Genomic DNA, 27758 nt, shown 5'->3' on the forward strand with positions numbered 1-27758 from the left:
TACCTCGCATTGGTTTTCTTGCTCAGCCGTGCCTGTTTACATCCCCGGGAACAGCTGGCCCAGCGTGACCCGAACACAACGTGGACGGTTACGCAATCGCTCCTTTTTAGCCTACAGACAGGCGAACGGGGCCAAAAAGGGTACGGGATTAAAAAAAAAAAAGAAGAAAACAAAAATCTTTAAACGAAACGCATTTGTTGCTCCATCTGTTCAACCACACTTGCGATCCAAAAGATATTTTCATGCCGTAGGCATTTGCAGAGATCTATATGGTAAATTATCTGTCTATGTTACCAGCTGAAGCCACAACCCTTTTTAAACTCGTGTCCAAGTAAGCTGCTGTCTTTTTCTCAGTCTAACTGTACCTCGGCTATCTGAATATGTACTAACTGATAAAGCAGCCTGAGATAACAGAGAAAATACAGAGGGTTAAGGACACAAATCTTCAGGAAATGTGCTTTTCTTAGTTCTACCCTCATGGATACATCGCCTTGAATTCTGACTCTTCTATCAAAAATTGCTCCACTCAGCCCATACTCCTGATCCCAAACCAGATTCCTACTGCTTTAAATCACAATTGCTTGCTAGTTTTCAACACACCAAGAAAATAAACTTCTGTGCAAGAAACAGCTGCACCTAAAAGTCCAGTTGAAAAGGAAGTTCTTTTGCTGATACCAAAGGAATGCGTCCAAAGCCACTCCTCAAAGTACTCCCTGAAGAAGCATAAGCAAAAGAGTATTAGTTCACACAATGGAAAGAATGAGGACTTGAACCTCACCCAGAAGGATGGCAGAACAGACGCATTCTGGTATTCGGTGGATAAAGATCGCAGAGTTGAACATGAGCAGCGGCACCAGCAGCAGCTCCTGCCCCAGGCACGTGGTGACTGCGCAGAGCAAAGGAAGCCAGAAAAATGCAGGAGAGAGTATATTTATATAGGTGCATGTGTACGGACCTTCCTCTGCATCTCTCCTGCTCTAATCACGTCACAGCGCAGCACCCTGCACTGGCCAGAGAGGAAGCAGCAGCACAGAGTCTCCAAGCAGGTTATTGTACAGCAAAATTAAACCGTGTCTGAACCACATACATGTATAATTTTGTATTTTTGGAAGTTCGTGACAGCATTTTACAAGAAAAACTCTAGAAATAACAAATATTTGAGAGCAGACAGGTAGGAATTCCTCTTATAGGATCTGTCACACAGGTCCATGAATCATTTGGATCCAACACAATTTATGCCACTGTCAGAGTTTCAGCCACAGGAGCCCTGGCATCACAAGCTACAGCTTTATTTTTAGATGTATTCATTATCAGCCATTTTTCAGTCATCATAGAATCAACAAAACTGCATTATACGTTATTCCAAGGATGTGTATGGCTCAGAATCAACAACCTCAGTGATGGGAAGTGACCTCTGAGCTCTTCCCCTGAGAGGAAAGAATCAGTTGCCGTAAGCAAGCAAGCTGATGCCACAGCTCCTGGGCCACGAAACACACATGGCAGATACCACCTTTTCTAAATTTAATTGCTGGTGGATATTATCACATTAACGAGTCTGATCCTGTGATGTCCCTGCTTAGTTTCCCACCGACTGGAACAAATATAGAAGCTACAAAGCACTTCCAAGGGTTGAGTGTTAGAGTCAGAACACAGTTAGACATCCCGCATCTTAAAACCAACGTCATACCTACAGATGGAGTCAGCAGGAAAGCCTGGGCTTGCAGAATAAAGCCAGGTCCATCCCATCAAGAGACAGAATAGAAGTCACCCTTTGAGAACGAAATGGCACAGGAAAAAGTGTTTTAATGTCAAAGTAAGGCTGACAGGAAAATCAAGACGAAGGTTCCACGTTGTATCTATTTTCCACAGCTTTACCTAAAGCACAACATTAAGACTGCAAAGCAGAGTAGTAAATTAAACTGAAAACAAAGCTCAAAAGGAAAAATCCCCCACTCCGCCGCCTTTCTTCTCCTGCAGCTTCCGAGAAGCAAAGCTGGAAGCAGGATGGTAACTCAGCACAGGTACCCAACACACGGCTTCATTTCAGAACACGGCTTGAGACGGCCCCGTGTCCCTACCCCAACTCCAATCCTCAGCAACTCCGTCTTTCCCAGCTGGAAACCATTCAACACATCCACCGTTTCTGAGCACAATTATTTATGACATTATTTCAGGATCCAGGAAAGGCTGTGACTTAATTACAACAACATGTGCAGCATTGTGAGGTCAGTTCCCGATTGCTGGCTTCTCCAGGAAAACATTCGCTTTCCTAACGCGAGAAGAACTTTGCTGTCCGCGCTGGGATTCTCGAAGGGCCCTGCCAAGCGGTGCTCACCACGCCGGATCGCGGCCCCACCGAGAACACAGGACGGGAACCGGACAACACCACACTCAAACCAAAAACGTTGCTGTAGTTCAAGCCTAAGTACCACTTAGAGAACACACAAGAATTTCCTTGGAGGACATTTTCAGGCACATAAGGCAGAAATTAGGCACATAATTTTGTTATGGTTAGTGGCAGCTGCATCTATAATTACCTATTCGCGACAATTAAAAAAAGTCAGTTTGAAGACAAGATGGTGAAAAAAAGGCCGTATTTATTATTAACACTTGCTAAGACAGCCAAGATTCATATGAGTTTTCTCCTAATTCCCTGTTTTTCACAAGTAATTAAGATTCAGAGAGAAACAAAAAATTGGTTGACAAACAAAAGCAAAGACAAATCTGACTGACGGTTCCTTGGCTTTCAAGAGTCACCACCTGGAGTCACTTCTAGCTGGCCAAGGCAATGCATTACCACCCTAATGCACTCTAGTTACGTTTGAGACTATTGTTTAAATAAGAGAGACAGAACTTACAGGTCCTAATTGTCGCCATCCACTTGCAGCCCTTCATCTTCCATCATCTCCATTTCCAAACAATGCAAGAAGAACGATTTTCAGCCCAGTTTCGAGACTAAGAGTTACTCCAGTTACTAACTCTGTTACCTTTCAAAGACCAAGAACGGCTCAAACACATTCGAGATCTTCCCAGCCCGTCCAACGTGTCTCAGCACAGTTTATGTTTCTAGTGCTAAGTCTGTCTCAGCGGGATGAACGCGGACGCCGGCCCAACAAACCCAACAGCCTTTATTGAGGTTGCGCCACAAATTTATACAACAACTGGAGGGTACGTGTCCCTGTCACTTGAGGGTGAAGGAGAACAATTTATGAGTAGACAATTTCAAAGACCTTATTTTGAAAACAAACAGTTTGTATAGTTGTTTCCCAAATAAACGATTTCACAATCTGGAAAAACAAGAAGTCAATACACAAACACTCCTACAGTAACAGGCCAATACTAACAACTCGCCACATAAGAAATAACGTGTCAACAAACAATATCCACATTCCACCATGGATAAAAACACAATTAACATTAAAGGCTTCAGGTCTCACGGATAAAAAAGAGGCTACACAATATGTAAGAGGATGCTTGGGATGATATATTTCACCAAACATAAAATTTGCACCTCGACCATAGCGTTGTTTTAGAGTTTATGTCCCACAAACCCACTCTCTTTCCTACTGGCAAGGCATTTAAATATGTAAAATCGCCTTGCCAGTGACAGATGCGAGTACAAAGAGAAGCGACTTGCTACAAAAAAGGATTAATACGTTCTGAAAGTTACTGTCTGGCAAACTGTCAAATGGATGTTTATCGGTTTATTTATTACGGCTGTAAACAAGCCCAGTGGCGCACAACCCACACTTGCCCGCGGAGCCCGGAACGCTGTCAAACATCCCCCGGTTCCAGCGGGAAACGTGGCCTACACGGCCACAAAGGTCGTTTGAAAGTCTGGCCCTTGTCCCAGCGAGCGGATCCACCAGCACCGGGCGCAGACCCGGCCAAGAACCGGCCCTTTGACCACCGGCCCCTGACACCCAAACCAGACCCAGAAGAACGACCCGATTCCCTGTGCAACAAGGGTTCACCTCCCAGCGTTACCGCAGCCTGACCCTCCTCGGAAACGCTGAGGGAGCCACACGCCGTGTCCCGACACGGTGACAGCGCCGGCCGGTCCCCCCTGCCCGGCCTCACGGGGCACGTCCGAGAGGCCTCCCCGCCTCGGGGCGACCCGGCCGGGCTGTCACCCCGGGCCGCGGGCTGAGGGCGGCAGCGCCGGGCCGGGCCGGGCCGCCATGTTCCCGGCGGCGGCTCTCGCGTGTCCCCGGGTCCGGCGGTGCCGCCGGGGCCTAGTGCCGGCCGGGCCGCGCACCCGCAGCCCCGCGGCCGGAACCCCCGGGGCAGGCGGCGCCGGCAGCCGAGCAGGTGCCTCCCGGCCGGGCTGAGACACACAGACACAGAGACCTCCCCCGGCTGTCAGAGGGGGCGCGGGAGGAGGGGCAGGAACCGCCGCCCCCCCGCCCCGCCACACGCGGCCCCGCCGGCCCGGAGCCGCTCACCCGAAATCCTGGTCCATGGACTTGAAGAAGAACTTGTAGCTGTGCACGGGCCGGTTGCTGAGGACATTTTTGAAATCGGCCAGAGTGACTTTCTCCGGCGGGACGGGCAGCTTCACCAGGTACGGGGTCTCCTCCTCGTCTATGTGGTAGATGATTTTAGTCTCCGCCATGGGAGCCGGGGAGCCGGCCCGGGCCTCCGCCGCCGCTCGGCTCCTCTCACGGCCTCCGGCCCAGAGCCGCCCCCGACAGGAAGGGAGCTCCCAGCGCCCGGCGGCCGCGCACGGGCTGCTCGGCCGGGATTGCGCTCCCTGCACTGCTCTCTAGCTGCCCGACCCGGGAACGGCAGCCCGCCGCCGCCCGCCCCGCCTGCATCCTCCGGCCGCCGCTTCGCCGCCCGCCCCGCCGCGCTCGGGCAGCCGCGGGGCCCCGTCCCCGGGCCGGCGGAGCAGCGAGGCCGGCGGGAAGGGGCGGGCGGGCGGGCGAGGGGCGCGGGGCGGCCGGGGCGGCCGCTCTCCTGCCGCCGCTCTGCCCGCGGGGCCGCCGCGATCCCGCGCAGCGCCCCCTGCCGGCGTGGCGGCACCACCGCCGGCCGCGCCAGCGAACGGGTTCGGGTCCGCTCGGGTCCGTTCGGCCCGGGGACACTGGGGACACATCGTGGGGACACCGGGCCGGGCTCGGCAGGGCTGTCGTCCCAGAGAGGTGGTGGATGCCCCATCCCTGGAGACATCCCAGGCCAGGCTGGACAGGGCTCTGAGCAACCTGAGCTGGTGCAGATGTCCCTGCTCATGGCAGGGGTGGCACTGGAGGAGCTGGGAAGGTCCTTCCAACCCAAAATATTCCATGATCCCGGCCGGTGGTGACTCAGGATGCTGGGAGCAAGCTGGTCCCACTGCTCCGTGACTCTCTGGCTGATTTTCCCAACCCCATCACACCAGTCCCGTCCTTTCCAAGAGAATGAACAGCAAGAGCGAAGATGCTGAGCGCTCGCTCCTTGCCGTAAAAATCATCTTTCACCCTCAAACTGCTTAGGTGCAGAAGTGCTGCTTTGGGTACTTTTGATGTTGGCGGTGATTTATCTAAGGGCAACCCACAAAAGATGCTCTGCTCATATTATCATCAGTCTTTGGCCTGAGAAAAATAGAGTAAACATCCCCAAAGGGTCACAGAAACAGTCCACTGGCAGCTCTCTCCTTCTAGGAATTAGTGAACACTTTCCAGAAACAGGCACCCAGGCATCGTACAGAAGAGGTCAGGATTCCCATTCGCATGGCAACAGGAAAAGCGGGGTGTGTTACTACACGTATACTCGGTTAGTAAAGCTTAATATTTTAATTCAACTGTCTTTACAACAAGCAAGATACATTATCTCCCATGTATTTATCTGAGAGATGGGGAGGGCAGAGAACTGACCTCACTCCCCCATTTTAACAGCAGGCAAACTCCTGGGTTTCAGGTACCTCAAGGATTCTTTGTGTTTCACGAGAAGGGAGCCGGGTCCTGTTTAAGCGATGAGCTCATGGATTCTCTGCAGATCATCACATTTTCCACAGCGCAGCCGGCTTCTCCGCAGCTTATGCTAATAAGGGAGCAGAGACGCAGTTGTGGCTCAGAAGAAATTGCTTTTAAAAGCCGCTGCGATGGAAGCCTGTTGGGCACAGAGCCCATTGAGGTGCTTGGCACGGAACAAGCTTCAGACCCATCATCTCCTGAATTTCACCGCTTGTTCAGTGCTGCCAGGTGAGACAGGTATGTTTGGGAGCACAGAGTCCAGAGAGTGCCATGCTTTGCAGGTTATGTATTGTGGTAGAGTTCACCTTTCTTTCTCGAAATGCCAGGAAAATGACAGCAAGAAGATGAAGGTTTCAGAACAGAGCGCTCAGGTCTCGAGGAATCTTTTGTTCATTAAAAATACTTCTTGAGGAAAATCCCAAGCTAATGACAACTCCAACGCCAGGGATTTGCTCATCTCCAGACATTAATATTACTCATCACTGCTAAACTTGAATGCCTGTATGATCACCAAACAATATAAGATAAATAGCAAAGTAAAGGTATAGTCTTAGTCTTCATCACATAACTAGTGATTTGGTACTGGTTTGGGCGCTTTTTTAAACTTTTCTGTGATTCTGTGTACTGTTTGAAGTCATTTCAAAGCACATTTCCAAGAATATTTTCCAGGAGTGGTGGCCACTGATGGTTGGTCATTGCTCGCTCTTTCCGTTCTGGAATTCTGATAGAGTAAGGCAAGAAGTACTGGAGGTTTCTGTAAAACTGCGTTCAGCTTTCTGTCCTCGTGTGCACAGACACGGGCTGTGGCTCTGCAGGCACCCGGGAGAACCTTGGGTATGGAAAGTACAGCGTGAATCCATCAGTCCCACCTCACACACGAATCTCTGAGCAAGAACAGGACAGGCTTCCTTTGGCAGGACTGTAAGGCAACTCTAGTACAAGCTGTTTTCTGAGATTTAGGTTGTTTTTGCAGCATGAAACTCTGACAAAATATTAACATCCAGCCCTTTGGTCTCTTCAGTTCATACTTATCGACCTCCTGAATTCCTCGGAGACCCAGGTGGTATCTGCAAAGAGCTCTGTTCTTGCTCTATTAGCTTCGCTTTTACTTTTGACAAGTGAAAATATACCGAGTTGTGTAATTGTCAGATGACTACCTTGGAACAGAGATGATCTGACTGGGTCTGTGACTCACAAAAAGCTTTCCGTGTCCCCATCAAGAACGGGAGAGAGGAGATAACCCACTTTCATGTTGCAGTCAAACACCAGCTAATCCAATTAAAGAGCGGCCATAGGAATGCAGAACACACCATCTTTACAAACCACGGGTCCGTCAGGGCTAATATCTTGCTTCTTGCGGAGTTCAGGCCTTAACACTTCAGTGGAAAATAAATATAAGGCACAAAATCTCTTGCTATTAGTGCTGCACCCTCCCTGACGGAGCAAATGGTGGTGCTGATCCCTGCAGGGAGCAGACAGCGTCCTGAGGCATAAAAGCCGCTCGCCATTTATCTTCATTTATATAGCAGTGCACTCCATTACCGCACAGAGGATAACCAAGGCCTTTTAAAAATCCTTTGAATTATAGTCATGGTGGTCGCTTGTCTCAGTGAATTCAAAAAGCTCATCACGCTCTGGGTGCTTAGCAAATAAGTATTTGTTTTAAAAGATACGACAAAAAGCAAACCAGCGTTCTGAGCACTGTGGCGCTCAGCAAAGCTGTGAGCTGGGACCCACTCGGAGATTTCACGGGTATTTTTTATCCACCCGCAATAATTTATTTGTAAAAGAACAAAACCATCTTTCACTTGGAGGAAGAGAAGCAGGATACAGCTACAACCACACGGTTTGGATGGGCTTAAAATGACGAGGCTGCAGCTGGTCCCCAAGCTGGTGAACCTCAGCGGGACACAATCCAGGTTGGTTTACGCTACTTGTGGATCTGGTATAAAAGACCTGCAGGGTTTTATTCCTTATATTCTTCCTCTCTGTGTAGCAGACCTTGGGCACGGCCAGGTCATGGCAAAACTCAGTCCTGATAGCTTAAAAGAAAAGACAAATCAACGCTAGAGGGAGGCAGAAGACTTCAGCCCAGCAATCCGCTCACCAGCCTCCCGGGCAAAGCTCCTCACATTGACACCAGATTCAAATACAAAGAAACCTGGGGGATACCAGAAATTATTTCCAATGACATTTCCAAAAACCTCCCTAGCTGAGGAAGGTGTTATTGTCCTACAGGTCCGTAGGAATGAGGCGCTGTGTGCTTTGCATGGAAGGGGAAAAGAGAATAGAGGACAACATTCATGTTCATGCTTCTGGTTACCTGGGGAAGAGCGAAGAGCTGGTGTGACATGGCACAGCACTGGCTGCAGGATGATTTCCAACCAGGTAACAGAGGAGATAAAACTTTCACCAGAACTAGACAAGCTAGTCAATGGTCTTAGTTTGCTGAACGCACTTTGCCACTTTTCAGTTTCATACCCTGCTTTGATCCCTCAGGTTCTTGCAGCTGCACCGTCCATCCCAGCAGCGCCACGAGCTGTTTCCATCGGTGTCCCTGGGAGAACTCTGAGGCTCCAGCTCGGATCCTCCGCTCCAAGAGCAGAATGTGCAGCAGGAGCTCTGCAAGGTGTTAGTTCTGCGAGGAAAAGAGGAATTTGGGCTGGCACCCAAGTATAAAACTGCAGTTGACTATTCCAGCAGGATACGTTCTCTTCCCTTCTGGAGCTGCGAATTCTCTGCTAGGCAGCAGCCGCCAGCTTCATCTCTGATAGATGGTTCAAACTCCATCTGCAGCTGCAGACCTGGTCATTATACCCCACTTTTGGAGCGCTAAAATTTGTCTGTGGGCCCCATGACCGAGTCAGATGATGATGTCCCATGTGGAAACCACATCAAGATCACTGGAATAATTTATTGCATCCAATCTGCACTTTGTCAAGCACTTTAAAATGCTCTGAGATTAAACACACTGCACAACTACTGGGAAGAATTAGCTAATGCTGGCTAATACCTTCAATAGCATCTCCAGAGAGCAAGGAATAAAATCAACCTTAACTTGAAACTCTGTTATATTCTCCTTTATTTCTTAAATGCTGGGAGAGTTACACAACAATGATAAGTGGTGAAAGTTAAGTAATAATAATCATGAAAATTAATTCTGTTACAAAGAAAAAAGAAAAACAAGCTTTATGGAACAATTCATCCTCTCGTTTTTGAGAGGAAGCAGAGTGTGCCCAGAGCTGACAAGGGGGGTTTTAGTCCTAGTCTCAGTTTCAACCCCTTTTAAGGTCACTGCCACGCACCCTTTCCTTGTCCCACAACAAGGGTTGGCAGTCCACAGACTTTCATTTCTCTGCCCTCACTGAGAAGTAATTGGTATAAAAATATTAAGGGTCATTATTATTTTAACTAACTGAACATAAAATGCACATCTCAAGAAACCAAGGAGGCTCTAACGAGGCAAAGTGACAGTATAGAAGTCTATCGAGATGCAGAATTCCATTAGTACAGTGAGAACACGGCTTTGAATAACTGTAGCAAAACACATTTACCAAAGTGCTACACACATTAAAAAATCATTTCTCCATGAGAGGCCAGTTACTGTCCCATATTAGGGAGAGAAAAGCCGAGATGAGAGAAAGAGAGAGAAAACCAGCCTGTCTAGAATTGCACCGAGTGGGACCAGAAAGCAGCGGCCCTGCCCCTCGCCCAGTGGTTAATTAAAGTTGATTCTTCTCATTTTCATGTGCAAAATCAGCTACGTGGACTTCATGCCAGTGCCAAAGACTGACAGAACACAAAGTGCACGTGTAAAGGACCTAAAGGGCTTCTCACCGGTATTTAAGGGCAAAGTGCCTTTGATAATTCCTCTGTATTAAGAAATAAGCAAACAAACCCCTTCAGTTTCTCATTCGGTTTTCTTTCTCTCTTTTTTCCCGCAGACGGAAGCACGACGGGTTATCCAGCAGACCTGCCTGGATCTCTTCCAGCCAGAATTCTGCTGTACCAACTCACAGCCTGGATGCACCGGCTGCTTCTGCAAACCACTGTTCTGAGCATCAGTCCAGCCACACAACATCTGCCCGTCCCGAAGGAAACAAGGGCCATAATCTGAACTTGGACCATCACCTTGATCAGCCTGGGGTGATACCGGCATGTCTGACCATCCCCCGAATTCAAACTGGTAATCAAAGCAAGGATGAGGAACTCGTAAAGCTCTTCCTAGTGCTCGTTTCAGAGAACATATTATTTTTTTTTCCCCTTAAGCTATTTTGCAGCCTGGAAGTCCAATAAAATATTTAAATGCCTCCGGAGTTTATGAGTAACCCCACTTTGAGCCGGTGTCTGTATGAGCTGTGCTGAGCAATTTGAACTGGCAAGTGAAGATCTCCAACCTTTGACTCACAGACATGAAAGGGAGGGAGAGAGACGTTAACGACAACGAGACTCCGCACCCTGATGGAATAACCAGCGCAGCCTCCTGCACCTGCAGGAATGCGCTTGGATTTCAACCCCATCTGACCAAAGGCAGCCCCAGAACGGCCGGCTGGGCAAACAGGGCCCTGGCCCAACCTCGGCCCCTCCTCACCACCATTCGTGGCTCTGCACGGTCTGAGCTCTTCTGTAGGGGTGAATCTGAAGTGAAGGTAAAGGCACTTAAATCACAACACCCATCCAGAGCAGTGGAAGGGCTAAGGAAACTAAAAGATAAGCTGTAGCTTAGGAAGGCTCACCTCCACCTCTACTGTTATATTCTCTTATTCATATTTTTAACATTTGAAGGCATTAAAACTAAGGGTCCCCACTATATTTATTCTTTAACATAGTCCTTAGTAACAGAGAGAAGTATTAACACCTATACAAACTGGCACAGTCTATTTTCCACTCCTATAAAACGTCTGCATTGAAGTATGGATGTTAAGACACATTGGGCAGCAGGTCACGCTCCCAATTGTTCAGCCGGTAAACCGAGCGGCTTTCCTTGGACCACAGCTGCTCCCTTACCTGCAAAGACCCCGGAATTCTCCATCCCCAGGAAGAAACCCAGGCAAGCAGAGCGCCAGTTCAACACTGGAACCACACCATCACCCTTACGTAGTTCCACACAAACTCATCTTCAGGTTCCCACCACCCGCAACCCTGAGACCCTGTCCCAGCCCCATTCTGTCACCAACCCGTGTGCGGTCCCTCCCTCCGCCACTCTCGCTGGCCCACCGAGGAGCCGCTGGCAATGCTCAGCCACCTTCCCCTTACACAAGAACACAAGTCGCTACCATCATACAACAGCAGGAAAGGCTTTTTCTTCCATGCCCCAAGGAGCAGCAGTGTCCCTGGTTTGGGAGCGTTGCCACGGAATGTCCCAAGTAGTCCAAGGAGCTGTGCAGAACTCTCAGTGTGCTCTGGCTTTCCTGATGCTTTAACCTGCTTGGATTCCAACACTGAATTACTGACTCCCAGGTTTTGACACACTGTTCATATGGAGAACTCCCCATCAGCCCACGGCACCACTATTTGGGGTGCCTGCTCCCCACGACAATGCCAAAATCCACAACAGACTCATCTCCTTCCTCAACTCCCCTTCTGAGACTCTGGCCAATGGAAATTCCTGACAGGCTATTAAATGGAGCGTGTTGTTCCTCCTGTTCTGCTCATGAGAAGCGATTCCTTTTAACGATCTGTCTCCCTGTGCTGTAATCATACCTTTGTTTTGATGTGTGGCCTGGATCCACCCAGGGACTGCAGGAAAACCACATTCCAGATTCCACACAGGAGTTTAGCCCTCTCCATAATATTCCTGGCTCTGATCTAACTGAGGCTGGCATTACATCAACTTCAGCTGAAAGCCTCTGCTCATGCCCAATTTGATCTGGTCTGCACTGAAAAACAAATCAACAAACAGGCTCAGAGTGAGAAATACAGAGTCAGGCTTCCAGAGCTGGTCCCAACCCTGCCCTTGGTCATTTGTGTGCCCCCCTTGCCCCTGGAAAATGAGGATTTTGACATTTCCCCACTCACAACACGAGGTATTTACGTTGTCAGTTGTGAAGGGACGTACTCTTTGTACCTCACCTGGAATATGTAAAGTGCTATGTGACAATACTGCTCCTCCTGATTCATGCCAGCCCACGAGAGATCACAATCAGGCTTTGCTATTATTTTTCTGATGAATACACTACATGGAAAAATGCCTGATATAATGATGGCTCAAGATTAGCGATGCAGGTTGGTTTATTTAAAGCAGTAACATCAAAGCAAAAGGTCTGCTGATTCAGCTCATAAAAATCATTGATGCATAAAACCAACAACAGTAATATCAAGACAGAAAAGGGGAATGGAGGACCAGGAGAACAGAAGAAGAAAAGGCAACCCAAACCCATCGTAAGTGCACACAAGACAGACGCTCTGACTCTTTCAAGAAGCATTTGCAAATACCCTTGAGCTCAGTGGAGAGAGAGTCTACATGAAAAACACATCTATGGTAACTAGAAGGACATGATATTAAGAAAAGGCATCTCTCTTCCGTTTATCTATCTTTGATTGAAGCTTCTGGTCCAGCCAGCAGCTTAGGAATGTCTTCATTTACAATATTCCTTCCTGAAATCTGAAAGCAAATTGAAATGGAGGTCAGTACCCAAAGAGACACTTCAAACCATCCACAGCAGCACACTGTAACATGGACTTGGCTACGGAGTGACGAGTGACCATTTGCAGTCAGCCACGCTTCGATATTCTCTTCATGAAGCCCAGAGTGAGATATAATGTGTATAAATTATTGCACAGATCATCTCTTCAGAGTGTAGGCAAAACATAATGAGAACTCCACCAAGAACAACAGGTCTGAGGCAACTCATGGACTCTCCAGACCATTCCCTTCGTGCTATCATTTCAGTCACATTTATTATATTCTAATTTCATATGAAAGGAGCCATGGAACCTAACAACTTCTTAGCAGCACTGCTTGAGAGAAGTGTAACTCTACAAACTGAGGCATAACACTCAGGATTAATACTGGATAAGCAAAAGGAGATTCAGCCCTAGGGAGGGAGAGTTATTTGCTTTTCTTGGATGAAGTAAATGACTGCCCATTACCCATAAATTAAATCAACTCCAAACACTCTCTTCTGCACAGTGTTTTCTTCTCAAACACCATGCCAGGACATTTTTGAGATCCATCTCTCTGAGGTTCCAGCACAGAATGAGCAATTCCAGCCCTGCCAGGCACTCATTCTTTTCCCAATAAAGAAAAATTCTACTTGTGCCACGCCAAAAGTTTCTAAAAGCCTAATCACTACTTGCATCTTGCGGCTCCATGATGAAAGGCTAGGAAGGGAACTGGCCTCTCATTCCTGCTGTCATTTGTCATGATGTTCAGCATTCCTCGGTCGGCTGTGGCTTGGTCAGCTCACTGCTAAGCCGGGTCCTTCCCTCCTCCCTCCTTCAACCCACCACAAGGTTCCTACAGCCACTAATTAGGGTGAGCTGGGCATTATTACCTTTGTCTAAATCGATGTTCTTCGCTGGGAAGCTTCTGGCTTGCTCAGCCTTCTCCTTCAGGATGTTGTTTTTGTAATCTGCGTAAGGGAGGAGCATAATTCAGACAGCCATTAGAACACTGCAAGAAAATAAAGCTTTCCAGACAAGGCAGACGTGTGATGGGCCCTTCCTTGAAGTACTGCAGGTCTGGCATCCCCGGCTCTCCAGGAGCAACTCATGGAGTTGCTCAACCACTTGGCAGGAAAAGAAAAGCTGCTAAGACTTCATTTTTGCACCTGGCACTAATCAGTTGTGCATGTCAAAGAACCCCAAAACTCCAAGTGAAACTAAACACACTTGCTCTGACTTGGGAGCTGAGATTCCCAAAGCTGCCGTTTAAAATCAGGAGGTTAAGTCACTTCAAATGGGCATCTAAACGCCCTTAGAAAAGGCTCCATTGTAACGAGTTCTGGCCCCGTTTGGAGAATGGTTCCCAGTTGATGCATACCCAGTCTGATGTCTTCACTTTTGTATTGAGTCAGATCTGTTGTGTCGACTGTAAATTCTTTAAGATTTACATCCTTCCTGAAAAAGGAATAACAGTGAGAAACAGTATTGTCACATCCTTTAATAACTGACTCCTTCCACACCTTTTCACAACAGCTTTTCTAATACTACTTTAGAGAAATCAATTTACAGTGTTTAATTGTTGTATACCTGAAGAAAAGTTGAAAAAATCTATAGAATATTTCATTTGCTATTAAGTACAGGTGATTTTTCCTGATACACAATCATTATGCAAGTGTATGTTCCTGGGAACGTTACACTAATAATTAAAGCTGCAAAAGAACTGGTGGAAAGCAAAAAACAAACTATAACAGCCTGTGCTTGACATGGCTGTACTGGCATTAACCAGATCTTCAGCTGGTTTGGGCTCTTACTGACAGCTGAGAGTTGGGGCCCATAAGTTCATTTCTATGTATTCTAATTCTAGGTAACAGATCCTGTAAATGTACTTACTCTCCGTGTTTCTTCACGTTGTATTCATAACCTAAACAAGGAGAAGAAGCAGAATGAGCAGTCGGATCCAGTCCGACCAGGCTGGTTAATATTTTTGTAGTAAATGGGAGATGGCAAGCAAGGAAAGGTGGCGATGGCCGTAGCTTCTTATGGCTGGTCACCCATAAACCTGGCACTTACCTCTATGCCGGCGCTTGCGGGTGATGAAGACAACGATGATGAGGAGGATGACGAAGAGCAGCAGAGTGGCCAGGATGTAGCCCAGCTGCTGGAAGAAATGCACCCGGCTCTCGGGGATGATCACGTTTATCACGTTGTGGCCCCTGACAACATTTGGATCTGATGGCAGAGACAAAGGAAAACAGGCTGAGAATCATGAGCGGCACCCCAAGCAAAGCACGTTCACCTGTGGACCCAAAAAGTGTGTTCAGGGAGAAAGTCTTCTGAACTGCATGAAGGGCAAACGGCGCCTCATTTACAACAATCTGCCTCATTTACAGCAATCTGCACCTCTGTCAGTGCCTGTGCGCCTCACCAGCGCCTGACACTTCCCAGGAGCACAAAGTATGGACAGCGAGCATTGGACATTCCCCTGCTGCCGCCTGGCTCCCCGTGTGTTCTTGTTTATTGCAGAGAAGCGAAGCCCCGAGCCGTTCGCGGGTAACACAACCCTCCTCTGGGTCCCTTACAACACACACACCGCGCTGCTCCGGCTCCAGACGGCTGAAGTATGAAGCAGCCTCTCCCTGCCAAGGGTTATAATTTACGGAGTGGGAAGAATTTTCAATGCCAAAGAATGAGTTTCCTTTTAAATAAAATGAAAAAAAAAAAACCCCAATAAAATAAATAACATAAAAACCCACAAAGAAAAGCCAAGATTCCATTCCACTTGCGGGCACAGCAGTATTGCAGCTCCGCGGCACAGGGAAGGGTAGCTCAAACCTTTTACGTGGAACATTTTTGTAGATCTCAAGTAAATAGGTCAATGTTTTACACATAGAAAGAGGAAGCGACTTCTCTGCTTGCAATAGAGCAGCAGACAAACCCAGCAAACCCATAAGACAGACTGTGCTGGGGAGGTTTTTCTCTTCAAAACAGAGCTGGAAGTGACCCCTTCGCCCCAACAGGGACCGTTCTCAGTGCACCAGGCAAGAATAAGGGAAAAGATGGGGGAAAATATCCCAAAAGCCACAGTACCATTGAACAGATGTGAGAAACGTTGACATTTTTTGAGCTGCTGATATAGTGACTGGTTCCAGTTTATCAGGCAGTTTGTTTCCAGCATTTAAAAACACCAACCTACCAACAGTAAAAGCAAATAAGATGATAGTGGATTGAAATAAACACTTTGAAACCAGAGATGATCATCTGCTAATGCTAAAAGCAGCCCCAGAGAATGGAGCGGTTTCAGCCCCGCTCTGGTTTGTGCTGGCGTTGCCGGGTGCCATGTGTTGACAACCAACATGTGTTTTTCACCACTGCCCAGCTCAAAAATACCAAACCAAATAAACCACTTGCAAAGCTGCAAACAGGACATGTGGCAGTTGTACTTTAACAAATCCCTGGACCGTGAAGGGCCCCTTCAGCAGCTGCCACAAGGGGATGGTTGAGCCAGAAGTCAGCGAACATCAATGCATTTAATCCTGGCTCTGTGCCTTCCCACAATACTGCAGGATAGGGTAGGAGCCGAGTGAAACTTCAGTCAACATTGGAGAGGTCACTGTAACAACAAATAACGAAGATTCAGCCTCTTTGGGCCTCCTTGGCTTAATCAGGTAATACCAAAAACGCTCGTCATGCTGGTGCTTTGATGAAGCATCACTGGTTGACTCAGAATTTCAGCTGAGGTGATGAAGGTTTATTCTGTAACGAAGATCTCATCTTTCAATGTGTCTCAACACGGCGTGCCCACCTGCATCCAATTCGCTCGCCTGATCTGGTTTAACTACTGGAAAATAAATTCTAATGGTGGGGAAAAAAAAAAAACACAACTTTGAACAGAGGTGCCTTCACAGTATTTTACCAAAGAGTCAAGGGTTTGATTCTTCTGCTGGGACAAATGTAGAGCTCTCCACCAAAAGAGCTCACCAATGCTGGGTATGTGGTCTGTTTTCTTTCCAAGGCTGGCAAAGGACTGAAAATAGTTTAGCAATAAGCCTGAAACACAACAGATGCCATTTTTTACTTGCTCCAAAGTAAACGCAGAGTAAAAATGCACTGAATTAGTTGATACTGCTGAGACTGAGAGCAGAACTGAGCTCACGCTCATATTCAAAACAGGACGAAGTTTCCTGTCTGGAAACGGCTCTGGGCTTTGGAGCTCTGACAAACACTATAGCTGCGTGCCGAAAAATCGCATTGCTTTGCTTTTGTTATCTCCTGATGTTTCATTTTTGCTTTATGTTGTATCCTCAGAAGACTTTACTATAGAGTTTTTCATGGAACGGGGCAAAATATCTCAGCCCTTCCTGCTGTTCACAAGCAGGGCACGTCCCAGCGGCTCCTCAGCAGCAGCGGGTTGGAAAAGGGTACTGGGGATCTCGCAGCTGCTTTCACATTCCCCTGCGTTCAGCACATTTTTGTGCGTGGTGCTCTGAGCCCAGCTGAGCGTTCGCTGCCTGGAGGCGACAAAGCTCTTCTAGGGCTGTTCCTGCTGGAAACGGCTTTTCTAGGCAAGTTCCTCCAGCACTAAGGGCACTAACGCCAAACTAAGACAGCCCCGGCAAGTTAAATTACTTGTGGGTTCTGCCTAACTTAGGGGCAGCAACAACCAGGAAAGAGAGGAATAAACTCCTGGGTGGGCAGCTCTGAAAACAAGATCTAGTTTCCACCTAATTTCTAATGTGATCTGGACAGGGCTGAGCTGCGGCGCAGAACGGCCGATATTTGGACGTCCCGGCCCCCATGGCAGCTCAGCCCCAACAGCCACCTCGCTTTAGTCCCGCCTGGGTTGTCTGGACACCAACCTTAGTCTCGGGGGAGAGGTTTAGGTTTCTGTGACTTGAAACAGCCAATTGCTAGAGAAGAATAGACCTATTTAAAAATGTACGAAGCACGTCCAAATTCTGTATTAAGCAGCCAATAAATATCAAACCCCAATAAATATTTGAAAATGTTAATAAGGAGCTATACTCAAAAGACTTTAAAAAAATATTAAACTTGGGATTTTGATTTTCCTTTTTCTGCCTGAACTAAGCATGATGGTTTTGAGTTTGGCCGGGCTGTCAGATGATAGCTCACCGCAGTGGAAAATGTCAAAATTGGTTTAAGGAGAAAAAAATATATATATATAAAGGGTGGAGGAAAATTCCTGGTGCTCAATTCTGCACAGTCTGGCACCTTGCACAGCCTAAACCCCCGTGCAAAGGGGAGAGAAACACGAGCTACGCTGGTGAGAACAGTAGCGTGTTGTACCAGCAAAGGCAGAGCCGAAGCGACCCCTGCCCCACACCTCCCTTCCATAAAAGTGACGGGGAAAGGGAGCCTGTTACAAACCAGCTGGTTTGCCTGAGGGCATGTCAGGCGGTGCAGAGAACAGGCTGCAGAACTGCCCTGGAGCAAAGCAAACAGGAGCTGGACGTGATGGCGCTGGAGCAGGGAATTAACCCTGGCGGGTGGGACGCTCCGCTTTGGGTGCAGCTCAGCGTTAAACCTTCACGGACTAAACCTCAGCGTTGCTCTAGTGGCACCGTCACCTCAGCAGGACACGGGTTTGCCTTGACCACGCTCCCTCCCGCTGGCACTAAGTGATCCCCGCACACCACTGCGGAGGGACACAAAAGGACATTTTGGCATTTGGAGCAAAGACCTCCTGAGGTGATCATGGAGGATAACATGTCATATTCCTGTCCCGTGGCTTAGCGAGCAATTTAGAGCTCAAAGGTGCAACTGTAGATACTTACCTCTTCCTCAATTGAGAGAATCACCTCCAGAGGCCACTTACCGATGGCTGGGGCAATGTTGTGAGTTGTGAGGTTCACCACCTTCTTCTCTCTCACTGGCTCCTTCACAAAGACTTGGTAGATCCTGCGCTCGTGCAGGCCACAGTAGTGATGGTGCAGGTGGCAGGAGTAAGTGCCTTCATCCGCGCTTTCCAGCTGTGAAATCCGCAGGGAAAAGTCACCCAGGGCAAAGGCCGTGTCGGTGATGTTCATCTTCTGACGGATGAAGAGAGGCCCGTAAGAACGGCGCTCGCCGGAGGCGTACAGGTCGATGAGACGGTCAGCGCGGTCGTGAGGAACCCCCGGGGGCTGCCTGTCCCAGTGGACCACTTGTTGTTCCTCCTCGCTGTGCCGTTCCGTCCAGATGTGGTTGCGGTTCACACAGGGGAGCATCACGGTGCTGCCTTCCGGGGCGACAATCACCGGCTTTTCCCCATCCCAGTACTGCTTTGCATCCTCAGCTGCGGAGAAGATGAGACAAGTTGTGGAACCTTGGTAAGTGCAGCTTTATGCATCTTTCCTGTGCTTAGGGACACCTACGACTGCTCTCAGACCCTGCAATCCTATAACACTTTCCTTCCAAATACCCTGAAGTGCCACAGGGGCCGCGTGCCTTGTTCACACTTACTTCAGCAATTAGTAAAGAAATGCACCTTTATCTTCTCCATCCGTATGTTAAGCAAGACTTTCTTTTCCTTACAACTGAGAGTTAATCTCCTGCTTCAGAAAGCAGGAAGTATATTCTCTCTACAGACTAAGAATGGAGCAAGAATAACAGATTTCATCTCCAATATGCCGTATCCCAATTCTCCAAGCAGGAAATGCTTTTCTACCCACAAATGCCCTAATTACTGGAGAAGCTCAAGAAGCACTGGGCTTTATTTTGCTCTTGAAAAGGAATAGCAGAAGAACCAACACACAGAGGAGCGCATTGGGGCTCACAGGCCTGCCCGGGTGTTTTTATTGCATGGAAGCTGCGAGAAGAGCAGCAGAAGAAATGCCCTTCTCTACTTACAGCCCTTCAACAGCTTCCCAGCACAATCAGCTTCACTTGTGCATTATACAAATGTCAATTTAAATGACGTGGTAGCGATGTGTCTGTGGCCTGGGTGGCACAAGCTGCAGCTGCCAAGAGCCCTTAGAAACTTGGTTTTAGAGCTGGAGCGAAGGTGTGGTAACTTGGGGAGGGTTTTAACTACAGGGTTCTCAGGGAAAGCTCCCAAACCAGCGCACAGGGCAGATCTGTGTGGCTCATCAGGCTGGCGATGGATTGTTACTAGGGACGTTCTGCTGCTGGAGCAGTAACAGGACAATTAGCTAATCAGGCTGCCTAGAGCAGCTCCGTGCACTGACACATGCCAAGAAAGGAGAGAGGTTCATAAATTGTGTGAAGTTTCTGAAAGTCAGGGAATCTGATCACAAACAGCACAGTGAGGAGCACGTTCTCTGTGGCCAGCTGTGAACCAGCACACAATTCCCACTGGGAATTCAGAGTCCTGGTGGCCACTGGACTCCGGTCGGTTGCCCGAGCAGGACCCTGTGGAAGGGAACACCAAGCTGTCCAGCACACCCACCTTTCTTGGTGATCTCCAGCTGGACTTTCACAGTTTCGTATAAGTGGCAGTAGTGGTGGTGAAGATTACAGGAATATGTGCCTTCGTCACTCTCCACAACATCTAGTACAACAGGGAAGAGACGTTAAACATTTTATACTGAGACAATGATGACTTTTGTCACTTATGCTGCTTCCCAAATGCTTGTGTGGTTGCAAAAGTGTCTTTATATAACTCAGTTCTAACCCATCCTTATCACCAGGGCTAAACAGAGAAGAACCATCTCACCTAATTTAATAATTTGTTCTTCTGTAGAATGTGTTTGTATTAACAGATAGAAAGAGAAAGCTGATTTCAGTTTAGCTAAGAGCAGGCATAGGAAGAATGACAATCTTGGGTTTAGAGGTCAGGAACTGAAATACAGTCAAAGGTCCACAAGAAGCCCAAGTGACTTTCAATCAATGAGCTACCAATTCTCTTTTAAAACAGGACTGTTTCACTATCACCAGTGCTTCAGAGAATCTCATTAACTTCACTAGACTTACATTTTTATAGAAAATGTTCACTAAAATAGCTATTTTCACTGAAAAACACAGTCATGAACCCTCCACTCTGCAGAGGGCGCAGGGAGCAAAGATGCCGTTCAGTACCTTTGATCACCAAGGAGAAGTTGCCGTCTGCAAACGCATTCTGGGGCATGAATATCCTCCCTTGGTTGTAGGAGCTGTACACACGCTGGTCCCCGGCCGAGTACATGTCACACAACCTCTCCATCTTGTTATCTCCATAGTAGGTGCTGTAGACGTCCCAGTGCACCACGCGCTGCCGGTCGTTCAGCCGGTCCTGGGTCCACACCATGCGGTAGCTCTTGCAGGGCAGGACGGCCTGCGAGCCCAGCGTGGCGCTGACGTTCAGCACCGACACCACAACGCTCTCCGGGTTTGAGGCATCGGCTGGGACTAGGGGCCAGCAGCAAAGAACAACAGAGAAAGAGTTACACATTAATGGCATGTGAAGACGACTCTAAGGAAGGACTAGGCTGTCCTAGAATCTCCGCACACCTTCCACCCAAAATAAAAGTACCTTTTGGGATCAACATAGAGCTCCCTCGTGGAGAAATACAACAGAAAGCCACTTAAAAACACTGATTTCGTTCGGTGAAAGGAACAGCCATGATGTCTGTTATCAGGATCATAGATCTGACCCATCCTACATACTCTTCCTAATCCTAACCCCCGGTTTAATCGAAGTTTAGAGACACATGGTTCATGTCTATGGAAGTTAGCAATGAAACCCTCACTTAATGTCATGGAATCGAGGTCCATCTTTTCTTCTCATGATCACAAAACCGGGTAGATTACAAAGACATCACTCACCTGAATACGAATAAACAGAACCTGTCAAAGCAGAAAAAAAAGAATGTTACTGACCACAAAAGGAAGAAAAAACTTCAAATACACTAACAGCCAGCAGCCACCTCCTCCATTATTATTGCATCTATTCCTCCCTTCTCTGTTAATAGACTTATTTAACATGTGCATTGTGGTTAAGCCCATTCCTGGGCTGCGCCGTTACTGTGGCGCAACCACAACTCTCTCCAGCTCCCGTGACTCAGAGCTGCACAGGAAGAACTTTGCAAGAAGTGAACTAATTCCTTTGTTCCCGCTTTCCGCTGGTCCGGCCCCTCGTGCTTGTGGCGCAGGAGGGTCTGGGCGGCCTCCTGACATCACGATTCGGATTCCGGACACAATGACATCATTCATCTCTCTAACCACTCAAGCCCAACTGTGTTCCAGCAACACCAAGAGATGTTTTGTCCTGCTAATGTCACAGGCACAATGTCCTACAGACAAAGGGTGTATTTTGTTTTAGCCCTGGAATTAATGCATTTCAAAAGAGAATAAATTAAGTCCAGGCTGGGGCTGTTTTAACCATACCCACAGTGCATGGGCTGAGAATAAACTCTCTTTCCTTTTCCTATCACAAAACACCCGAGAACAAAAAGAAGTGCCACTGCCAGTTCAAAGACGCTCCAAATGTAAGTTATTCTTTCTACATTCATAATCTCAGCATCACAAATTAAAAAACATCATGCACAAAGCCTGTACTGCTCTGGATATAAAAGACAACGTAGACAAGACATTATATTGCCATCATTTGATGGTCTCTCCCAATAGGCTGCAAAGTGCCTGATTGTATAATATGATAAACTGCCAGGTTCTGTCTCTGGAAGCCAAGACTTAGATTTAGCTTAGGACAGCAAAGGAATGAGACAAAGCTCTTCTACAGCACCGAATCAGCCAGTCTCCCAACAGACAACCAGCTCTCAGCACAGCAGCATCCACCTGTACCAGTGGGACAACGCGACGCCGTGTGTCTGAGTCGGTGTTTGCACCGTGGCAAGTGAAAAACACAATATCACAAGGCGAATGGGGACTTGTGCGCTCAGGAGCCGTGTCTGTGAGCCTCGTGTTACGGCTCGTGAACAGCAAATTGATTTGGTGCTACAGAAACATCCTCTCCTGGCTCAGCAAGAGGAATGCATTGACTTTTCTCCTTTCCTTTTGCAAGTTAATGTAAAAAACATCGAGCCCAAACGCAGCATCATAAATCTAGCGACTGACAAGAACTCCGGGACCTGGAGCTTCAAAATACCATAATACTTGTCAACACAGAACTCACTGTAGCTTTCATTTTAAAATTTCAAATTCCATGTGATGGATAATCACTTTGACCTCTCTCTGTGTGATGTACCCACAAAAACACAACAAAAAGCCATCTGTGCGCTGTCCCCCGAGATGCTGTGTGCAGACTCAGCTTCTCAGCAGGATCCCAGGGGTATTCTGCTGCTCCCACAATATAGGAAGAGGAAAGCAGCCTGCAAAAGTGTTTCCTAATCCCTTGGAAAAGGCAGAGCCAGCTCTTCATTCTTGAATCCCATCCACTTTTCAAGTAAAGAATTCAGCCACAAAAAGTGCAGGCAAACTAGAAGTAAAAGCCTCAGGCTCTGAAAGACACTTCGCCATCTCCGAGCTCTCCAGGCAACAAGCAGCACTGAAGTCCAGGTTGTAGTGTTGGGCAGGAAAGACAAACTAAGAAGTCACTGGAGAAATAGGTGCCACAACCCACCAGGTGTGTGGGCTGAATCATCAGTTTGTGAGGCTGATGCTCCGCTTGCCTGAGTAAGCTCAGCTTTGTTCCTTTGCACACCTTCTCCAGCATCTCCTGGTCTGTCTCAGCCTCTTTTGCTTTCAAAAAAAGGAAGCGACATCACCTTCACATTAGGGAGATGATCGAGTCCTAGAGAAAGGACACATTCTTCACAAAACCTCTGCGTGTCCTTATTTCTCCCATCAATCCCATTGTCTGTGCAGCAGATTTAATGGTCTCTGCAGAGCCATTACACAATTATTGCAAAAACCAGCCTGTGCTACCAAGCTGTTTCCAAACGCTTGTGGAGAACGGCAGTGGCTCCATCCTGACTCTTCAGGGAGCCGATCCAGCATCCGAGGCCGTAATGGCTGACGATGCAGTAACACCAAGGTGACGGCTGCACAAATGAGCTCGGCTTTCTTCTGGTAGCCTTTTTCTTTTAAACCCACCGAGCAGTAACTGAGAATAACACCTGGGCCCATCTCAAAGATGCAAAGAAGAGAGCCAGTCAGCAATGAGGATCCATCTGGACACCTCCTGGTCCCCACCCGTTCCTGCTGCCCTGGGACCGCAAGACCAAGCTTTGCCATAAAACAACGTTTCCCTTACAAATGCAACTGATGGTCAAGCCAGACTTTGAACTGGGCTTTTCTCTAAGTCTCTATGTTTGTTTATTTTTAAAGGCTTCTTGGGACAACTTTCTCAACAGCAGAGTGTTTTCCTTTCAAAAAGGACGTCAGGACTCGAGAGCCCTTCACCACCGCCTCGTCCTGACAATTCCAACGCCTCACTGCAGGTGGGAACACGTCTGTAAATCAGCAAAAAGCAAGAATGTGCTGCCTCGACAGAAAGGAAGAAGCCTTCTGTCTGTACAAGAAACCAATCGCCATCTTGGCCGCCGCACAGTCCCAGCTTTGCCCTCGCTTTCTCACAGACAGTTCGGATATTAGCTCAGCTTTATAAACCCTTCTCTGCTTTCAGTGCTTCGTTTTGGCCGTAGGCCCACAGAATAGTTTGCAGAGCCGTTCCAAACACAGTGCGGTTCCTCCCTGCAGACATTAACACTTGAGGGTGTGGTTCCTGCCCAGAAGGGAATCATCTCAGCAAACACGGAAGGGAACAGATTTCCTCCCTTCTCCCCGTCCCGTCTGCACTCATTATGTTGGAACTTGATTGGTGTGGGGACAGAAGGACTCAAACATCAGGGCTGCCCGGCAGGCAGATGGTTATCTCTCCAAAATACACCTGAAAAACACCTGTCAGCGATCATCCATCCCTACATGAGTTGACCCTGAGCTGCTACCCCTTGCTCTGCAGCATCCCGACAGCATCCCGACAGCATCCCGACAGCATCCCGACAGCATCCCGACAGCATCCCGACCTGCTGGGCCTGCCCCGGTGCTCCCCGAGCTCCAACGTGCTAAACCACCCCGGGGAGCAGCTGGACCGGTTGGTGCTTCCGAAATACAAGCCGAGGCCTCTCCTCTTTCGCCAGGCGTCACCCACCCACCCACACCGCGTTTCCGAGCCACTTTAACCCTTCTGTCCCTGATCCCGATTCCTAAAACGTGCCTCGAGGCATCGCAAAACTGGGGATGATGTGGTGACATGGAAACTAGAGTAATTAGGGACCAAACCGAGAGCTCTTCAGCTTATTCCATCTATGTACTGAGGAATTTTTGGAGGCTCAGGTGCCTGCCCACAGCTTTTCATTAACAGGGCTGTGAAGATCCCCAAAATCTTGCGCTCCTAATTTCCTACTGTCAGCATCCTGAACAAAGTCTCTCCATCCTGTTCCTAAACTGTAATCGGTCCTTTGCTTACAGGTGCCCTCCTTAGGGCCCGAAGTGTTGACAGTGTGGATTTGCTGGGGTCTTGCAATTAATCCTTAAACCTTCTCCTGCCATCCAAGGCTTCCTGGGGTTTCTCTGTTGGGCTCAGGCTCTCAGGACCCCAAATCTGCTTTCAGCTCTTAGAGAAAACTCTGATTGAGGAACAGGTACAAGCCATTCTGTTATTGTAAGCTCGTCAGACTTGTTCTCATCCCTTTCTTGCACCTTACCCAACGTGAATTCCTATGTCTCTGTCTTTATGCTGACAGGAAAATAAACCCACCACTTTAATTTCTTCCCCCATGCTGAATGCTCACACACACCCAACAACTGTTTCTGCCTCTTCAAAAGTATAAAATAACCTCGGATCACATAAATCTAACTATGCAAGCTTTACCGTACTCACATTCAAACTTATTGGTTTTGTATTTGCTGATCGAGGTAACTGATAGGAAAAGAGAGATTGCACAAACATGCTGCATGGAATACCGCTTCCACAACCTCAGATATTTCTCCATTCTCTCCCCTGGCCTTTCCAAACAGAAATCCACGATTCCCTCCCCTAACAGGCAAAAACACAGCTAACTTAGGAGCCTGAACACAGCCTTACAAAGACAGCAGTTCAACATCTTCTCGCTAACCCGGCCCCATCCTCTGCAGCTGAAATACAAACAAGTAACATCATGCCGACCAGCGAGGAGCTTACTTTGCTGAAGCAAAATGTGCCACAGAAGGAGTTTTGCTAGCTGCTCCATTTCTTCAGCTGCTCCGTGTTTGCGTCTCTCTTGAAAAACAAGTTGAAGACTTTGTTTTTTTTAAACTTTTTTTTTTTGGGTTGGTAACTGGAAAACACTGTGACCTCATCAATTTACATCCCGAAAGCTGTGGACAGCAGCTCACATTCTGCACAACTACTCCACCTCCGAAGTTCCAGCTCCCCACCTCCCCGCTCTGCTCCCCCCACGCTCGCGCTGCACCTCCCTCCTTTCCCCAACGCTTCTGCACAGTTGCTACAACACCCACTTTTCCCTTTCCCCTCCCTCTGGGACCTTCTGATCTGCCCCTCACTTTGATGTAAAAGTTCTATGGGATAAAGTTGGTCCCACATCGCTCTGTGCTCGCAAAACAATCCTGCTCCCTCCCCCTGGGGATGGAACTAATTTTCCTTGTGTTTTACTTGATCCAGCTGTTCCTTCTTTTGTTTGACACTCATCCAGCTGTCTGCTTGAGACTGGATTTATTCTTTTGCCTTCGGTGGTTTTTTGATCTTTGTCTCCTCATATGGTTTCACTTCAAGCTTAAGTCTCAGAAGACAACCTAGAAAACAATATTTACTCTGTCCTGTGATTTGTAAGCAAGGGCTTAATAGCAGCAATCTCAGCAAAAGGATAATAATGACAAAGACTGGATATGCGGGAGCTTAGGGAGTGCAGGCAAAAGAGCCCAGAATGCAACTACAAGCCCCAGAATATTGCCATGTGGGGAACATGGTTCCCCATTGCTGAGGCCAGAACACGGAAAGCGGGGTCAGATTTATGACTTCTGCTTCCAGCCCTTCATATGAGAACTGAACTATTCCAGTAGTCGCTTGGCTGGCACCAAGAGGAACCCCAGGAGAGCGGAGAAGCTGCTCCTGTCCTCCGTGTCCTCACACGGGAACAGCAGCGCTGATGGCAGCGCCGAGACACAGCGGCAGCGTCCAGCAACGCTGAGTGTTCAGCAGACTTTGCTGCAGGGAAAGACGGTTAAATTACATTAACCAGTTCTTACAGCCTGCGCGGATGTGTTTAACTGTGTTTACCTAACCCACTTCACTGTGTCCCACAGTGATTAGGAGTATTAACACAGTCAGCTACTGAAAATAATCGATGGCAAACAGCAGAGAAAGAAGCAGTAAACTCTTAAGCTCCAAACGCTGCTTCACAAAATAAAATCTCCATATATCCTTTATGTGTAAACACCCGCAGAGCAGTTCAGATCGCCTGAACTGGCGGGTAGACGGGGCCGCCCCGGGGTCGCGGGTAGACGGGGCCGCCCCCGGCTCGCGGGTAGACGATCTGCAGACCAGACACAGGCACTGATTTTCCATTTCAGGGGAATTCTTTAGATGCTGCGGGATGCTCAGAGGGGACAGACTCCTTCAAACAGCACAGCTGAGCACGTGGAACGAAAACACCTCCTCACGGCATCATTTAAACACCTGAAACCTTAGCAGCCTGACCTCAAGAGGGCATCCACCTTCACAGGCACTGGGAACAGCATCTCCGCACACAACCAGACACTTCCAAAGAAATTCCCAGAAACTTGAGCTAGTTTTATTACATAATTTGACCATGAAAAAGCCTACTGTCAACTCCAGCAGCTCTCCACGCTGTCCAAACCAGATGCAGCTAAACTGCTGGTTTGTTTCTAGTGAAAAGTTCTAAAATCATCTTCAGATAAGAACCCTACAAAATTTCCCTGCGAACTCTAGCTCTGTCATTTACATTAAGTGGGGGAGTTTGTGGGTAATTAGATAAACACGGTCCCTCACAGCCCGAGTTCCCACACTCAGCAGCTGAGCAATGTCAACAATGTTCCCATGGCCAGTCTAATTGTAACCCTAATGCAAAAGCACAGCCTTGTCTTTGCAAACCTCCCATATTTGCATTAATCCAATACTAGAACCACCTGCGTGCAAAGGCTCCTACTGCACCACGTCCCGAAACTGCAAACCTGCTGCCGCATTCTGAGGCACCCCGACAAAGCCAATACTGATGTACAGCATCGGGGGCGCTGGCCTGGGGCTGAGCCACAAATCCAGTGGCAGAAGGAGCCTTTTCTGCTGGC

General features: G+C 48.1%; 2 protein-coding genes and 1 long non-coding RNA gene across 9 annotated transcripts in view; 1 reads left to right on the forward strand and 2 right to left on the reverse strand.

Annotated features, from left to right (window-relative positions):
* DVL1 (dishevelled segment polarity protein 1) overlaps positions 1 to 4950 on the reverse strand; it is a 60021-nt gene extending 55071 nt beyond the window's left edge. For 2 of the 4 annotated variants that reach the window (XR_014185798.1, XM_082069950.1), the window contains exon 1: positions 4446 to 4948. Coding sequence is in view for 3 of the 4 variants with exons in the window: in XM_082069950.1 (XP_081926076.1) it covers positions 4446 to 4615 (170 nt within the window). In the remaining variant the exon portion in view is untranslated. Of the gene's footprint in view, positions 1 to 4445 lie in introns of all 4 variants that reach the window. The other 2 variants (XM_082069947.1, XM_082069951.1) reach the window with 2 other exon arrangements.
* LOC309448447 lies at positions 4426 to 10264 on the forward strand. Of its 4 annotated transcripts, none has more exons than XR_014185800.1 (5): positions 4426 to 4564; positions 5643 to 5754; positions 5899 to 6191; positions 8193 to 8342; positions 8454 to 8588. It is a non-coding gene; the product is annotated as an uncharacterized lncRNA (long non-coding RNA). The 4 variants fall into 4 exon arrangements; XR_014185801.1 differs by having other exon boundaries at positions 5899 to 6182; XR_014185799.1 differs by lacking the exons at positions 8193 to 8342; positions 8454 to 8588 and adding an exon at positions 9899 to 10264.
* On the reverse strand, positions 9020 to 25875 carry MXRA8 (matrix remodeling associated 8). Its single transcript, XM_082069953.1, has 10 exons — positions 25636 to 25875; positions 21321 to 21341; positions 20595 to 20903; positions 19966 to 20067; positions 18394 to 18852; positions 14631 to 14789; positions 14451 to 14481; positions 13939 to 14015; positions 13451 to 13528; positions 9020 to 12558 (listed from the first exon to the last, which is right to left on the reverse strand). The coding sequence occupies exons 1-10, from the start codon at positions 25682 to 25684 to the stop codon at positions 12533 to 12535; spliced, it is 1311 nt and encodes a 436-aa protein (XP_081926079.1). The 5' UTR covers positions 25685 to 25875; the 3' UTR covers positions 9020 to 12532.
* Positions 25876 to 27758: the final 1883 nt, after the last annotated feature.

This window comes from Streptopelia decaocto (assembly GCF_964273445.1).
Source record: "Streptopelia decaocto genome assembly, chromosome: 20".
NCBI classification, from domain to species: Eukaryota; Metazoa; Chordata; class Aves; order Columbiformes; family Columbidae; genus Streptopelia; species Streptopelia decaocto.

What these genes read in the sequence shown, in the direction of transcription:
- MXRA8 (XM_082069953.1), bottom strand. Translation starts at nt 25,684, where the DNA reads ATGGAGCAGCTAGCAAAACTCCTTCTGTGGCACATTTTGCTTCAGCAA. An exon ending in TTCTGTTTATTCGTATTCAG is followed by an intron (nt 20,904 to 21,320) that starts GTGAGTGATGTC and finishes GCTGGCCCCTAG; the next exon opens with TCCCAGCCGATGCCTCAAAC. An exon ending in CCGCAAGCGCCGGCATAGAG is followed by an intron (nt 14,482 to 14,630) that starts GTAAGTGCCAGG and finishes CTCCTTGTTTAG; the next exon opens with GTTATGAATACAACGTGAAG.